Source organism: Helicoverpa armigera, chromosome 25 (assembly GCF_030705265.1).
Source record: "Helicoverpa armigera isolate CAAS_96S chromosome 25, ASM3070526v1, whole genome shotgun sequence".
Taxonomy (NCBI): domain Eukaryota; kingdom Metazoa; phylum Arthropoda; class Insecta; order Lepidoptera; family Noctuidae; genus Helicoverpa; species Helicoverpa armigera.
Genome location: NC_087144.1, coordinates 6,495,418 through 6,511,858, shown reverse-complemented (window position 1 = coordinate 6,511,858; position 16,441 = coordinate 6,495,418). Strand labels below are relative to the sequence as shown.

Sequence of the window (16,441 nt, the reverse complement as noted above, 5' to 3'; positions counted from 1 at the left end):
GGTGACAATTTAAGGGAAGCAAGAAGATTGTACGCTGCGCCTAACAATCTAATAATGTTACGGAACCGAGGAGTGATCAACCCGCACGAAATAAAAATAATAATATTGGAGCGCGCGCGGCGCGTGTGACTGTTGTGCGCCCTGAGCCGCGTGGGGCTACCGGTAACCCAGCGAGCGGTAGGCATTTATCGCGCGCAAGTACAGAGAGTGACAGAGGCCTGATAATAGGTACGTCATTGTCAACTTACATCACTTTGTTTTGGTTTGATTACGAGACGGTCCTAAGCCCGTAAACGTATGAAGGAAGAATTGGAATTAAGTGTTACAAATTAAGTAAGAGTGCAAGTTTACAAACTGCTACATAATGAGAACATTAAGATTGCAATAGTAAGAAACTTATTTTGCGCTAGGGTGAATGAACTTTGATAAAGACGCCGCGCCGCGCCGCGCCGCGCCGCTCCATTGATACAAGACTCGGGCCGCGCTCACTACAGGGTGTTTTTATAATCTATGTCATGCGTGATAATAATGAATTTATTTTTATTTTTGAATTATTCAAATGTCATAAATATATATATTTTTGTAATGAACGTGTTCTAGACAATGGATACATGAAGTGGGCTGCCGTTGTAAGACGACTAAAATGTCACGGTGTAGACTTTGAGATCCTTATTTTTATAAGGATCTATTAAGGAAAGTATATATTTTGAGTTCTCTGAAAGGCCAGAAAAGTTAAATTTTATTAGTTTTTTATTTTATCGTATAAGTTTTGTAATCAATCATTATTTCGTTTAATAAATAGTTGTTTCATTATATGCTATCCCTTTTTAGGGTTCCGTGCCCAAAGGTTAAAACGGGACCCTATTGTTTTCGCTCCTCTGTCCGTCCGTCCGTCTGTCACCAGGCTGTATCTCATGAACCGTGATAGTTAGAGAGCTGAAATTTTCACAGATGATGTATTTTTGTTGCCGCTATAACAACAAATACTGAAAACTAGAATTACATACAAGCGCGAGTCCGACTCGCACTTGGCCGGTATTTTCGTATGGGTTTGTATTGCAGTTGGAGGGCTCCGTAAAAATCTCGCCCAGGGCACTCGAAGAGCTAAAACCGGCACTGGACGTGTCATCATTTCAGAGCTGCTTTAAAATCCAACATATTGACGAAATTAAGCTCACCAGTTGGTAGAGGGGCAAACTGTGAAGAAATTATTGATTTCGAAGATTTTTTGAGAGCAATTGAAAATTCAAAAACCGTGCAATTTGAAAACCAGTCTCATGAAATAATTTTAGAGCAACAGGCTGAAATTTTCGTTTTACACTTACCCGAAGTTGATGATACTGTCCTGCCTGAAGATTTCGAATTTCCAGACGATGATGCGGAACTTTTTTACATGGAAAACAACTTGTTCGAATCGTTTGAAAAGCAGCCGACTGTATACCTATCTCAACTGTGTACCTAATGGTGCTAAAAAAACTGCGGTGGCAATGCAAGAATTGTGAGCAAAGCTTAAAAATAAAAGACCCAGAACGATGTGAGTCATCAATGTAAAGCTACATAAAACTTCGTGAGTGGTGGCAAGATATAAAGAGTCTTACCTCCCCACTCAGAGACATTTCATGATTACCTTAAGTTACTCCTTAGTGACAGAATGTCATACAAATCCTTCATTAAGGAATGGCTTAAGTAACCATTAAATTAATGTCTCTGAGTGGGGAGGTTACATATCCCACATTAAATTTGTGCAAATTAGTCGACAGTGTTACATCATACTTTGAAGTTCAAGTTAAACCGATTCTTCATAAAAGATGTAGCGCGGACTTTATCTATCGTCTCTCCGCGCGCGCCACAAAAGCTGCGCGGCTAGGGGCGCGGAGGGGCAATACAACCTAACATCAGATACTTGCTTACACTTCACAAAAATATAACCCCGTCTCATAAGGGATATTCTTAATAGGTGTCTTTGTCTCCGGTACTTTCCCGGAGCGTGGAAGGGGGCCTATGTAAAAATCATTCCCAAACCGGGCAAAGACGACCATACAGACCTCAAATCTTTTCGACCCATAGGCCTGCTGCCAGTCTTCGGGAAGCTACTGGAGAAATTATTCATCAAAAGAGTTGTCAATAAAGAGGAGTCGGAGAACAAATTAAATAAGAACCAGTTTGGCTTTCGGCAACAGAAGAACACGACTTCAGCCGTTCACTCCGCGTTGAATTTCATCCGTCACGCAAAAGAACAGAAAAAACTATATAGTTATCGCTGTCTCTTTAGACATCAGGGCGGCGTTTGACAGCGCTTGGTGGCCCGCACTCTTTCAACGTCTGGCCAACCTTGATGTGCCCAACAACATCTACGGGCTCATCAAGGACTACGTCAGAGACCGAGTGGTCACGTTGGATCACGCAGGAGTGCGAGCGCGCAAGGTACTAACTAAGGGTGCATACAGGGGTCTGCGTGTGGCCCTGTTTTGTGGAACATGATCTTGGACGACCTCCTAGACATGCAGCTGCCAGCGGGATGCCACATGCAGGCCTTTGCGGATGATGTCCTCCTCATAGTCACATCCTCATACCTCATAGTCACAGACCTCATAGTCATAGGCCGGATTCATACGATAAGGCGGTGTAGAAATAGGCGCGGCGTTACCTGTATCGATCCTGTGTAGGGCAAAGGGCGTCGGCCCTCCCCCTACACTGAAGACATCGCTGTTCTTTTCTAGCAGTGCAGCCAATTTCGACCTATCCGCTGATGACAGGAGATGCTGGCTATCCTAGTAGATCCAGAACATCGACGTTGGCCTGAGGCATTGCCAGCTGTTCGGTTCGCGTTGAATACAGCACCTAATCAGGGTACTGGTCATACAGCTGCCTTTCTGACATTCGCACGCCAGTTTAGGTCTCCAGTGGACGTAGCCCACGACTTAAGGACGATCGTAGACCAAGAGAATTATGTGCCTCAAATTACGCCGTATCTCACAAGAAGTGAAGTGGCGAATCGAGCGACAGCAGGACATCCGTAAGGAAGCTGCGGATAAAAGCCGTCGACCCGGATCCGATTATCGTGAGGGTGACCTCGTCCTCGTGGATAGCCATCGCCTTAGTCAGGCCGAAAAAGACTGTACTAGTAAGTTCGCACCGCGTCGCGAAGGCCCGTTTCGTATAGGGAAAATAGTTTCACCAACCACGTACGAAATCGTGGACAAGAACAATAAACCTCGCGGCAAGTGCCATGCTAGCCTCCTGTCACCTTACGTAGGTGAATCCGATCTAGCTCAAGTTAGGAGTAGGGGTAGACCTAAAAAGTCGGTTGCCAAGCCAGCTCCACAAGTTTCCGCTGACTTGGAGGGGGAGGATGTAGCGCGGACTTTAAAGACATATTTCTCAGCAAGCTGTTACGATGATGTTGTCAAAATGTGACAATTTGTTGTGGATATGTGATAACCACACAGATCGTCTGCTCCAAATGTAACTGCCCCCTTATTCGCTAACTTTCGGATTTTCAGCTGTCAACTGGCCTCAGTTGTCAACCGAACTTTGATGTCAACTGACAATTCCAAAACATCGGTATTTAGTATCGCATGAAGTGGACATCAGTGGATATCTTTTCACGGTGCTTAACGTAAAAACTATGGTGACTATCAGGGGTACTCTTGACAACTCTAGTTTTTATCGACTATTATACTGCTAAGGTGGAAATACCTTATTAGCATTACATTACTACGTTTGAGAGAACTCTTTATTTTCAGCGTGTTATACATTTAAAAACAATCTGTCTCGGTAAAATTCAGTATTTGCTTTCTATTGTGTGTGGACTTGGTGTCTAAAGTTCCGTGTGGTTGAACAATATTTTAACTGAGAACATTGTGAGTATTGTAGTTATTGTGAATTAAACAACTTAAATTCCTGTTTTGCATGCAAAGCAATAATTGATACACCATTTTATTATTATTTAGGTTTAAAATGCCAGGACGCAGGAAAGTGTCACTGAGGCAAATGGAGCTGCTTCTAGAGTTTGCGCATTCCCATCGCGACATAGCGTTGGGCCGCTTTCCGCCAGGTCCTCAGGGAGTGCGGGACACTCGAGAAGCATGGCGGTCAATTTCGGTGGCACTTAACTGTGTCGGCAGCGGAGCCACTAAAACGCCGGACCAATGGCGCCGAGTACGTTTACTTCTTTATTTAAAAAACAGCACTTTAGCATGTTTGTATGGTGGCACGACTATATCTCATAATATTCACTTGCTTTTAATTTTGGATACTTACTTTGCATCTGTAAAACTTAATAGTAACTCATTGATAACTTTTTTTTATTTTGCTTTTTCTAAGTTTTTGTCACTGAATGAATATAACATTGTTTGCATGTGTAACTAACCAGTAACTGTTTTTTTTGTCAAGTATTGGATAGAGTTCAAAGCAAAAACTAAAGGAAAAGCTGCAGACATGCGGAGGAGCACATCTGCGACTGGTGGAGGCCCTAACAGGCTGGTCCCTCTTAAATATATAGAGGAAAAGGTGCTGGCTTTATTAGGCCCTGTTGTGGTTGAGGGATTGCCTGGTGTGCGCTTGCCCATTGATGTTAGTTTAATTTCATATAAATATAATTTAAGTTTTATTGTCATCCGCTTCATTGAAACTACTACTTTATTTGTCAGGATGTTATGTGGTTTCTTTACGCATATTGAAAAGAAAATTATTTCTTCAGATATTGTCACTTGGTGACCCACCAACTTCCCAGCCATCAATGTCTGGAGCTGTGGCTGTACACACCTCACAGCCTCCGGTGCCTCCTAAGCCCTCAACCTCTACTTATGATGAGCAGATAATGGAGGTTGAATGGCTTGACGACAGCCTTCTAGAGGAGACACAGCCTGTGGAGCAGATGCCTGCTGCAGAGGCTGTGGAGCAGACGCCTGCTGCAGAGGCTGTGGAGCAGACGCCTGCTGCAGAGGCTGTGGAGCAGACGCCTGCTGCAGAGGCTGTGGAGCAGACGCCTGCTGCAGAGGCTGTGGAGCAGACGCCTGCTGCAGAGGCTGTGGAGCAGACGCCTGCTGCAGAGGCTGTGGAGCAGACGCCTGCTGCAGAAGCTGTGGAGCAGACGCCTGCTGCAGAGGCTGTGGAGCAGACGCCTGCTGCAGAGGCTGTGGAGCAGACGCCTGCTGCAGAGGCTGTGGAGCAGACGCCTGCTGCAGAGGCTGTGGAGCAGACGCCTGCTGCAGAGGCTGTGGAGCAGACGCCTGCTGCAGAAGCTGTGGAGCAGACGCCTGCTGCAGAGGCTGTGGAGCAGACGCCTGCTGCAGAGGCTGTGGAGCAGACGCCTGCTGCAGAGGCTGTGGAGCAGACGCCTGCTGCAGAGGCTGTGGAGCAGACGCCTGCTGCAGAGGCTGTGGAGCAGATGCCTGCTGCAGGGGCTGTGGAGCCCACACTATCTAGTGAGGCTGCTATTAGTAAGTACTTCTTAATTAATAAATAAAAAACAGCTTTTTATTTTTACTAGGCCTAGCGATAAACAAGTAGTAATTAGGTTTGTATTGTAAGGTGTATTATCCTGTAGTTAAATCATTGTAACAACTATATTTTTCTAGGGAATTCTGAGAGAGATGGTCCACAATGTTCAACCCCAAGCCAGCGTCAACGACCACGACGAGCGAATGGTTAATAATTTTATTTCAATAACAAAAATTTTGATAATTTTACTACTACTATACTACTATTATATCAGGTGTGTCGTTCACAATCACATTAAATCATATCGCATATACTTTATGATATTCTATGGCGAATTGTAAAAAAAATAACCTAATCCATTCAGTGGTTTAACCACAGGAGTCATTTTTCGTTTTTATAATTTACAACATCATGTGTAAAGCAGAGATAAATTTAGGAGTATCGTATGTTTTGATCAGTTGACAGCTGTCAGGTTTCAAGGGAGAATTTCAATTGTTTGTAATGATTGACTTATATATGGTGTTCTAATTTTTGCACATTTTTATTCCATTTACTTTGTTTGAAAAAATATTTTTTTTATTTTTACGTATTTTTCTTTTATCTTTGTGTTAATCGACATATATTAACCAGTATATTAACGCATTTCATTTAATGTGATTATGAACGACGCACCCGATATATGCATGTAAGCCAAAAAGAAAAATAGTCACAAATATTATTTTTTCAGTTCGCAGAGAGGAGTCAATACCTCGTTGGGCCTATGACCTGGAATTGAGGAGAATAGAGGTGGAGACCCGACTCACAGAAGCAGTGGAGGGGATACTTGGGGTTTTAAGAGACATTCGGGACGACTACCGCCGGCAAACAAACAGGGAATGATTACCTACTGCGTTGGTCTAGTTGTCGTTCCGAATGTTGAAAACAATGTATCCTCCGCGCCCCCCCCCCTCTATCTTTTGGGTCCAATGTTTAAAAACGTCAGCGGTTTTACCCATGCCCATAGGACCCCTTGTAAGTGGATGTCTACACCCTACGTTGTGATTGTTAATTAGTTTTTATATTAAAAAAGATTTTAATTAGAATAATTATTATTAAGTGAAATTTTAAATAATGTTGTACCTTTTATTCTAAGAATAAATAGCGTTTATAAGACTTAACTAGTTTTATTTGTTTCTTTGTTATATACATAGATATTTACAACACACAAAAAAATAGTCAGACTCTTCACTCTCAGGCTCCGGCAGAGGAACATTGTGTATGTTTGCTATATTGTGTAGTACAACACATGCATTCACAATTTTAGCCACAGTCACTGGGTCATAGTGAAGAACCCTATGTGCTAATAAACAGCGCCAACGATTCTTTAATACACCTATGCAACGCTCAACGGTATTGCGAACTTTGCAATGCAGTGTGGTGTAATGTTCCTCTGGTGAACCGACAGCAGCCTCTAATATAGGTGTCATCATCCAAGGGCGTTGTGCATATCCAGAATCACCTGAAATTTCAGTAATATAAGTAAAATACCTGTTTTATTTGAAAATACTTGACAAATACAATCCAATATTTATATACCTAATAGCCAACAATGCTCCCCAGATCTTTCCAATCCTTCTAGGTGAGATTTAATGCAGCATTGGTTCCACACAAATGAATCATGTGATGCACCTCCATAGGATGCATCAACATGCAGTATTTGCAAATTCGCATCACAAATCTGCAATAGATAGGCATAACATACTGTACAGTCAGCCATCAGCGCAAGTGCCAAAACCAAACAACTTGACATGGATCTTTTATCATTGATCTTTTATACATATCGACGCCTTAGAGTGAAAACCTCGTAAGTGCAAAAAATACATTTTCAGGATAAGGATTAGTACCTATTCGATATTTTTTACGATTATCTTCCAAGAAATGCAATAAAAAAATATTGAAAAAAAAAAATGCATTTCCGAGGTTTTCATTCTAAGACGACGATATATGTTAAAAAGTATTGATTGATTATACAGTAAGAAAAAAAATTGTGATAGAACATTAAAAAATGTGTTTAATTCTCACCAGCAAAACATTTAATGAATGATAATGTTTTCTATTAAAAAAAGCTTCTTCATGGTCAGTGGGCCTTATTATAGCAACATGGGTTCCATCAATGCACCCAATAACTCCTGGGAATCCAAATTTTTCCATAAACCTGAAAAATACATTATTTCATATTTATTACATATAAGGTAGAAATCAATTATATGATTAAAATAATATATAGCTAACATACACTTTCATGGTGGATTCCCGTTCTTGTTGAGTGGAAGGAAACTTTATGTACTTGAGTAGCACGTCCCGTACATTGAGAGCATCGGTTACCTCATGTAGGCACCTACTAAATGTAGGTTGAGACATGTTGCAAATGAATGAGGAGCTTCGTTGGTATGATCCATTTGCATAAAAGTTTAGGACTGCCAATATCTACACATAACAAAATTTGATGTTAGGTACAAAGTTTATCATCATAATTATTAATATTACTCCATCATCATTTCAGTGTTTATGAATAACATTATTAATTTACGTAATACTAGCTTCCACTCGCGGCTTTCTACATACTTACCAAATTTCAACCAAATCTGTCCAACCGTTTTTGCGTGATTGAGTAACAAACATACATCCATACTTACATTCTCACAAACTTTCATATTTATAAGTAGGATTGGTATTTATTTAACTTTTTACGTTATAAATTCATACTTTTAGCTCAATTGCAACAGCAGTGTTTCGTTGAGCACGTTGCAGAAATGGACGTAACTCTGCCAAAACTTGCTGACACCCTGATTTGTTGACACGGAAATTTGCCATGAATTCCTTCTCCGGTAAATCCAGAGAATTGTTGCAATCCCGCAGTCGACGTTTCTGGATTCTGGACAAACTTCGTTTTCTCTCTTCGTCCGCAAATGCCAGCAAAAATGCACGCGACATTCTGTAACACAAAAAAGATAAAACAAATTAAAATAATGCAATTAAAAATAACACTATTAAAAAAGGAACGACTCAGGGTTTATATTTCTATCGTATTCGCAAAATTAGAGAAATCTTATATGTCTGATGCAACAATAGAGTATAGACATCCCAGTGATGATCACCAAAATCGGGCATAAAACACTGCTATTTGTAGTGTATTTGAAAAAACGTCAGTGGCTATCAATTTGATGTCCACTCATTGCCCAGTGGGCTTACGAAATCGCAATTTAACGTTTATCGATACAGAAACAGCTGTCAAAATGATCTACGGTGGACATCAAACGCTGTCGGTGCTCATGACGTCATCGCAGTTGGTAACTGGCGTTAGCAAATAAGAAAATAGCGGTTTGATAGTTTACCGATGTACACTTTACCAAATGATGATAACTGCGAGCTGTCAGTGGAGTTAGCGAATAAGGCCCCTGGTTCGGCTGAGTAATCTTTTGATAAGGAACGAATGTCATCAAATAAATCTTTCGTTTGCTAAAGCGGAAGATTCCACAGCTGACATGGGTTGGCTTTAGTATCGTTTGGCAGGCGGACGGCGCTAAAAGTGGTTAAATCTGGTAGAGGGTGGGTCCCCGATTATAATGCTACCCCTCTTGTTACAAGGTAATGAATATTTTTCGAGAAATTTACAAAAAATGTTTCTAACCTCAAATCAGATAAAACGCGTAATGTCAACGTTATTCGGTGAAACGGAACGTTAAAATGGGCGATCGACATCCAAATGTGTTTTAGTATATTATCTGTGATAAAATGTCTCTGGTATTTGCGTTATGTGTCATTTGTCTTAGCTGACATTCCGTTTCTCATTGAGTTGCGTGAATGTTCTCTCTGTGCTTCGTGGTGTTTTTGTGGATTTTTTCGACGACTTTGGCTTATACTCTGGACTTTGATTGATTGCTTGCGACTGACCTACGCTCGTACACTGGACATCGATTTTTCTGCCTCATCGACTGACTATTGCGGTACCATGGCGGAGTTTCCGTCCGTTCTGCGGCTGAGGGCGAAGATCAGCAACCGACGACCCGTTCAATGATCGAGGACGAAGCTCGGCCATCCACGAGTCGTTCCGTGGTTGACGACGAACCTCGGCCATCCACGAGCCTTTACATGCCAGAGGACGAACCGAGGCCATCTACAAGTTGTTCGGACAGTTCAGAGGACGAACCACCTTTCATGCGAGGGTTAGTTGTGGCGGAAATGCGTGCAATGTGGAACTTAGTCAAAGTCTATCAAAGGCTAGGCACTCGTGAGCAAGCTGTGGCATTTGCCGAGGAAAGAGGCATGATAAAAAAATAAAGAATGTGTAACTATCACAAAAAAACTATGACAATTGAATACTCAACAAATAAAACGGTGGGCTCTTTTGTATGTAATAGAGGGCCATGCCGATCCAAATCTGAAGTAAGCCGAGGCAAATGTACTTGGTTTGACAATATTAAAATAACAATGCCACAGGTATTTTACCTTATGTATGCCTATGCAAACAAATTCAGCTATGATCGCACTAAAAAAGAAGACTACACAGAAGGAGAACACTGCCTCTCTAGCGCAACGATAAATGACTGGTTTAACCACTGCAGAGAGGCAGTTGTTAGCTACCAAAAAAATAAAAAAGCACTTGCCGGGAAGATTGGAGGTCTGGGCAAAATTGTACAAATTGACGAAAATGAATTTGGAAAACGGAAATATAATAAAGGTATGACTACACAAATTACAATGACATTGTATTCTGTTCATGGCATAATTATGCAACCATACTAAATCTGTTTTTTTTAACTTACAGGTCGTCGAATTGAAGGCCACTGGATCTTAGGAATGATCCAGGATGGGAGTGAAGATCTACGCCTGGAAGTCTGCCCAGACAATCTTCGCTCCACAGAAATTCTGGTGCCACTCATACAGAAACATGTTGCTGAGGGCACAATAATTCATACTGATTGGCGGGCCTATGACTGTCTGGGTGACCATGGATACATTCACCACAAGATGAATCACAGTCATCCAGATAACCCCTTTGTTGCTGAGGATGGGACACATATGCAGCGGATGTGAAAACACAGTGGCGCGTCTTAAAACGGTTTTTTAGTAAAGACAATTTTAATAATCGTTCAAATATTGGTGATTTGCTCTATGAATTTTAATGGAGAAGAGAAGTAGAAAAGAAAAATGGTGATTCATTTGAAGAATTAATAAATGTTGTAAATTTTTCATTTAATAAATGAAAAATGTTAATATTCATGTATATTATTACATATTCAAAAATATCATTCATGTACACCACAACCAACAAAAAATATAGTGACTATCGAAATCGAAAAGCTGAAAGAAACTGTATAGACAAGTAGTGAACCCATACCTAAATTATATCAAGAGGCTTGCGGAAGCATCCAGAATACGGAAATCGATTTAATTGCTGAAATTCCTGCTTTAAGTAGCATTCAACACTGTTTGTACGATATCCGAAATAGATCTTTAGAAGTAAAAAAGACAACATTTAAAAATTTCAGCGAAATCATCATACCACCAAAATTTTCAGATTTTTTGTTAGCTAATTATTATGATGGAATTAAGTATGGGATACATGGACTTCTTCCCAAGCATATCCAGGGACATCTTATGCCGCATCTAAAAATGGTTGGATGGAGACGGGAGTATTTGAAGATTTAAAAAAAAAACTGCTGTCCAAGACCAACGCCCGGTGCTTCTTATATACGACGGACACACGTAGGGCTAAATATTATTGAAGAGGCTCGCAAAGAAAATATAACAATTTTGAAATTGCCGCCGCACACTAGTCATATTTCACAACCATCAAATATTGCAGTTATGAAGTCGTTTAAAGACCGATGGGATCCCTTGTTGGTTCGTTGGCAGCGGCTGAACGTCGGGTGTGTTATGCCAAAAAGTGAGTTTGAAAGAAGTTGTCTGACCATGATTATTGCACAAAAAAATGAGATAGTGCTTTCACCTAAAAGAAAAAAACGATCAAGCGCAGGTATCTATACCTAATTCTTTGCATTTTCGTACAAAAAAGATATGTGGCGGCAATATTTTAAGCTCGTACAGCGCACTTATCCATATCTGTTTTTTTTTTTGCTTTTTTACGAGCGAACTTGCAATGTTTGTATGTTTATTCGATTAAGTTGTTGGATTGACTTAAAATTAAGAGGAACAAAACTATAGAACATTGTACGTGAGGTGATTTGTATTTATTTTAAATCATTATTCTTTCAATTGCAGATTTAGAAGTGACACCTCGAAAAAGAAAGCTGATAAAAAAGATAAATTCGTACAAGCGCGAAATAAATGTTTTAAGAGAAGGAATTATAATGCCACGTATCAAGTCATTAGAACTTAAAACTCTGATAAAAGCATATATACGCAACCATGACAGAAAACCTGGAGGAAAACGATGGACTCCTTTAGAAAAAGCATTGTATATTGCTATATATAAGAAGTCACCTCGCACATACAGACATCTTCAACATTTAATGGTATTATCAAGCGTAAGAACCTTACTCTTCTTCAAAGCATCGAGTTAGCACCAGGTATCAGTCCAACTATCATGGATCATCTTAAAAAGAAAGTTGCAAAATTGAATGAAAAAGACAGGTTATGTGCTTTGCTTTTTGATGAGATGGCTTTAAAAAGGCGGCTTATCTTCAATTCAAGGACAGACAAAGTTAATGGATTTGTAGACTTAGGTGAAAACCAGCGCAGATCCTCAGAAATAGCTGATCACGCTTTGGTATTCATGCTTCAAGGTCTACACAAAAAAATGAAGCAACCATTAGCATATTACTTTGTGAAAGGTACAGTGTCAACCCAATGCCTGGCTGTTCTTATTAAAGATGTAATTAAGGCTGTTACTCATGTTGGAATTACCGTGATGACCACAGTATACAGTACCAAGGGCCCACAAATATTGGCAGTTTAAATTTACTTAAGAATTGGTGTGGCATCCCAAGTACATCCAATTATTTATTATAAAATGGTATGAAGGTATATAGAATGTTTGATATTCCACATTTATTTAAAGAAATAATTTCCATAATGGGGGAGAAATTGTAATTAACGGAAAAAGGGAAAGTGGTCTCACTTGCTAGATGCGGCAGAAAAAAATCAAACTACTTTACATTTTAAAAAATTGATAGCCCTACACGTGAATCCTACATTTAAAAGTAAAATGAAGGTCAGGCTGGCTGCAAGTTCTAAGTAATACTGTTGCTGCCATCCTAAAACTTATGGCTGAAAAGTACGAAGATAGTGTCAAAGCCAAAGAAATCTTAGAGACTGCACAAATTATAGAAAGCCTTGATCGACTTTTCCATTGTACCAATGGTCCCTCCTCCAGAAAAGACATAACCAGGAACAGAAGAGAAAATGTCTCCAAGAAAACTAACCACGTTGAATTGTGGAGAAATTACAAAAAAAAAAATGAGTACAATGTTTATTTTAAAATCTGATATCTTTCTGAGACTGAAAAACGTAAGATGCGTCCAGGGATACGTTACTTCGATGTCATCCTTGAAAGATATTTGGAAATATATTGAGTCGAAAGGGTTCAAATACTTAAATCTTCGGCAGTTGAATCAAGATTGTTTGGAAAATCGTTTTGGAATGATACGAAAACACTGTCCGACAAACAATAACCCGACGTGTCATCATTTCACAGCTGCTTTAAAATCCAACATATTGACGAAATTAAGCTCGGCAGTTGGTAGAGGGGCAAACTGTGAACAAGATAATTGTGAAGAATATATCTAAAAGTTTAAATTGTTTGCATGAATATTACAAGAAATGTTATGAATCACATTTATAATGTTACATGAATAAGTAAAGCTGAAAAGTTTAATAAATTCAAGTTAAACTAAAAACCGTAACTTAGTTTAGTCGACATCATAAAAGCCCCACACAATATTATAGATTCCAGTCGTTCACGAAAAATGTCGTATGCGCATCCGAAAATGAAATAGAGTAGGGTCACTAACGACACTTCGTTTGAATTTCGTTCGATATCGAAGTTTCGTTTCGTTGAATTAGAGTCTCCTCTGACTTGTTTCCGGATTACATATTGTAGCCATCCACGACTCCGTGAGCAGTTGTTTGTTGATTCACCACTGGATTGACCTTGACGGTCGGACGGACGGTGATTTTGACCTGTGCCACGGCTATGACCTCTGAAATCGTATTGACCTCTTCCTCGGCTATGACCTCTGTATGCTCCACCTCTGTTGTTTTTGTTGAACTCGAATTCTTGGTTGCCCTTATTATATTTCTGACCATGCCAGCAGTCCTTCTTGAGATGACCAGTCTTTCCACATAGAAAAAAGAGTTAAAGATTTGGGAGCGAATGTACTCACATTGTTTTTCTTGTCTGAGTCACTAGCGGCCATATTTTTATATTTTATTTTTGAACATACATAATCAACTGTTCTTTGTTGTCCTGGAATCACGTCAAGAACATCTCCAATATAACTGCAGCTTGGTGGACGAGTAACTTTTCAGGTTCATCTATTTTTCCTCCGGCATTTTTGAACTTATTTATCGTTTTCTCAAAATCAACAAAACGTTCTTCCACTGTGTTGTAATTATTTAATCTTATTTGTCCTCTACATATTATTTGCATAGCTGTTGACTGAGTTAATTACATTTTATCGAACTTTTGTATCATTTCATATGCTGTTTTGCATTCAGTAATATACTCCAGTTGTTTATCTGAGATTTTAGTCATTATAATAGTTCTTGCTTTTAGATCCTTCTTTTTCCCTTCGGCGGCCTCACTGCATTCTTTGTATTCCAACAATGTTAACAACCTTAATTTCCAACTTGAATAGTTTGCACCATCAAAACATAGGTATCATAATATCTTCCACCTTTGCTTGTTTAGCCATTTTGTTGACAATGACGATTTAGTAGTGTAGATTTACGTATTCATAACAATTTATTCTTTGCTTTTTCAATGCTTTCTGTCACCATGATTTCAAAGTCTTAAGGACACACAATGCCGGCGGCAGGGCCGCCGGGTGCTCGGCGGCTTGGGCGGCGGCCATACAAAGCCACAAAGAAGCTTTGCCGCACAAAGAAGCCAACGCCAAGCAAAAAAAGCCAAGCACGACCAACCAACCAAAAAAACGATTTTGTGCCGCTTGTATTGCCGGCGGCATAGCCGCTCGGCATGAAACCTCAAATGTGTTTGTTCCCGAAGCATCCTTATATTTTTTTACCTCTTCCCAGAATTTAACCACAACATCAGTATATGATAAAATTAATATTCTGCCATTGTTGCAGAATTTTATCGATTTGGTTATCGTCGTACCCTAATTCCAGAGCTAATTCAGCCAGTGAACTATTGCCTTTGCCTTGGCGCAGCGTACTTTCAACGCTCAAGAGTGTCATTTTCTCCAGTATCAAGTCATTTGATGGAACCCTTGCTTGTAACTCTTTAGCCAATTTAACATTGAAGTTTATGCAACGTTTCCTCACATAATCTATCGTCGAACTGGGTAACGAGATGCGGCTGAGGTAAGATGCAAATAGATACCCCAATGGCGGTCTAAATTGATTGTAAGTTAGTATTTATCGGTAACTGCCGCATTAGGCAAAATTACTCTGTTACAAATGGATCTAAAAAGCGCCATCAGTTCGTTGAGCAAATAAAGCGGGTTGGATTTTTCACCTTCAAAACTTTTCACAGCGGTTTGAACTTCATTCAGAATGCTTCTTAAAAAGCATATGTACAGTAGGGTGTCCCAAAAAAATCAAAGTCATTTTTTTTTAACGCATACCCTCCTATTTTTTTCCTTTTGGTCCAAAACTATTATAAATAAAATTTTATGGTGGTAGGACCACAGTAACCCGTGCCGACTTACGTTTGTATGTATGTCATACTTGCTCTCTAAGACTAACGCGATCTAACTCGTCGATGTGATTGTGATTTCTTGTTATTTAGTGATCGAATCAGTATTTTCAAACAGCCAACATGTCACTAGACTTAAGCAGTTATAAAAAGGGTATATTTTTAATTAGAGGACCTAAAACATCAAATGACGGGCTCAAAACTTCCGTCTAATGGACTGTTCTGGCAGTTTCATTGTACAACTAGCGACCCGCTCCGGCTTCGCACGGAATAACAGTATTTCTCTACTATTTAATGTATGTTATTATACATGTAAACCTTCCTCTTTAATCACTCTATCTATTAGAGAAAACCGCATGAAAATCGGTTGCGTAGTTTTGAAGAATTAGGTACGCTTACAACGGGAGACGGGGACAGAAAAAGCGACTTTGTTGTATACTATGTTGTGATATTCGGGAAATTAATTTAATTGTGAATGAAAACGTAAATCTTACTATTCGCGAATGCATTATCTACTGGGAAAAGGCGCGTATTCCAACTAAATCTTTGCCTAATTGTGTGACGAAACTCGTTACCTTGTATCAAGTTTGGAGGGACAAAAGACACAAGACGTTTTTAAGCAACGCTATCACGAATTTTTCAGCAACTTAGATATGTAATTTATTTGATTTTGATTAATAAGAATAAATCATCATGTCCCGAGCCTTTTCCCAACTATGTTGGGGTCGGCTTCCAGTCTTGCCGGATTCAGCTGAGTATTAGAGTTTTACAAGGAGCGACTGCCTATCTGACTTCTCAACCAAGTTACCCAGCAACCCACCCCTTTGATAAGACTAGTGTCAGACTTATTGGCTTCTGACTACCCGAAACGACTGTCCAAGATGTCAAATGACAGCCAGGAGAGCAGCTGGCCTAACAGTTAGCGCGAGTTACAGAAAGCACGTGCCTCAGAGGAGCAAAGAGAAAATAACTCTTGAAAAACGATTGGATGTATCGTTTTTCAGGGGTTATTTTGTCTTTGGTTAATTTTTTTTTTCAAAAGAAGATCTTTACGGTACGTTGTATGACAAAATCACCTCTAACTTCATTTCAGCAAAAAGCGAGTACTTTGAT

The 16,441-nt window shown here is 39.8% G+C and overlaps 2 protein-coding genes across 3 annotated transcripts; one reads left to right on the top strand and one right to left on the bottom strand.

The window, feature by feature from the left end:
- The first annotated feature begins 727 nt into the window (after positions 1–727).
- LOC135118793 (cytochrome c1-like) lies at positions 728–6,324 on the top strand. Its single transcript, XM_064041667.1, has 4 exons — positions 728–4,161; positions 4,703–5,167; positions 5,339–5,444; positions 6,173–6,324. Exons 1-4 carry the CDS (start codon positions 3,961–3,963, stop codon positions 6,322–6,324), a joined length of 924 nt encoding a protein of 307 aa, XP_063897737.1. The 5' UTR covers positions 728–3,960.
- A 284-nt stretch (positions 6,325–6,608) lies between these two features.
- Positions 6,609–8,644, bottom strand: LOC135118771 (putative nuclease HARBI1). Of its 2 annotated transcripts, XM_064041629.1 has the most exons (6): positions 8,583–8,644; positions 8,191–8,419; positions 7,721–7,911; positions 7,507–7,639; positions 7,021–7,162; positions 6,609–6,943 (listed from the first exon to the last, which is right to left on the bottom strand). In XM_064041629.1, exons 2-6 carry the CDS (start codon positions 8,416–8,418, stop codon positions 6,624–6,626), a joined length of 1,014 nt encoding a protein of 337 aa, XP_063897699.1. In that variant the 5' UTR covers position 8,419; positions 8,583–8,644; the 3' UTR covers positions 6,609–6,623. The 2 variants fall into 2 exon arrangements, with proteins under 2 accessions (XP_063897699.1, XP_063897698.1); XM_064041628.1 differs by lacking the exon at positions 8,583–8,644 and having other exon boundaries at positions 8,191–8,469.
- Between the last annotated feature and the right edge of the window lie 7,797 nt (positions 8,645–16,441).

Bases quoted from the DNA above. Each gene is read 5' to 3' on its own strand.
- LOC135118793 (XM_064041667.1), top strand. From the start codon at position 3,961: ATGCCAGGACGCAGGAAAGTGTCACTGAGGCAAATGGAGCTGCTTCTA. The intron at 5,168-5,338 runs GTGGAGCAGACG...GCTGTGGAGCAG, and splicing joins AGACGCCTGCTGCAGAGGCT to ACGCCTGCTGCAGAGGCTGT. The intron at 5,445-6,172 runs GTAAGTACTTCT...TTATTTTTTCAG, and splicing joins ATCTAGTGAGGCTGCTATTA to TTCGCAGAGAGGAGTCAATA.
- LOC135118771 (XM_064041629.1), bottom strand. From the start codon at position 8,418: ATGTCGCGTGCATTTTTGCTGGCATTTGCGGACGAAGAGAGAAAACGA. The intron at 7,912-8,190 runs GTATGAATTTAT...TGTTATGTGTAG, and splicing joins CTGTTGCAATTGAGCTAAAA to ATATTGGCAGTCCTAAACTT. The intron at 6,944-7,020 runs GTATATAAATAT...CTGAAATTTCAG, and splicing joins GGAGCATTGTTGGCTATTAG to GTGATTCTGGATATGCACAA.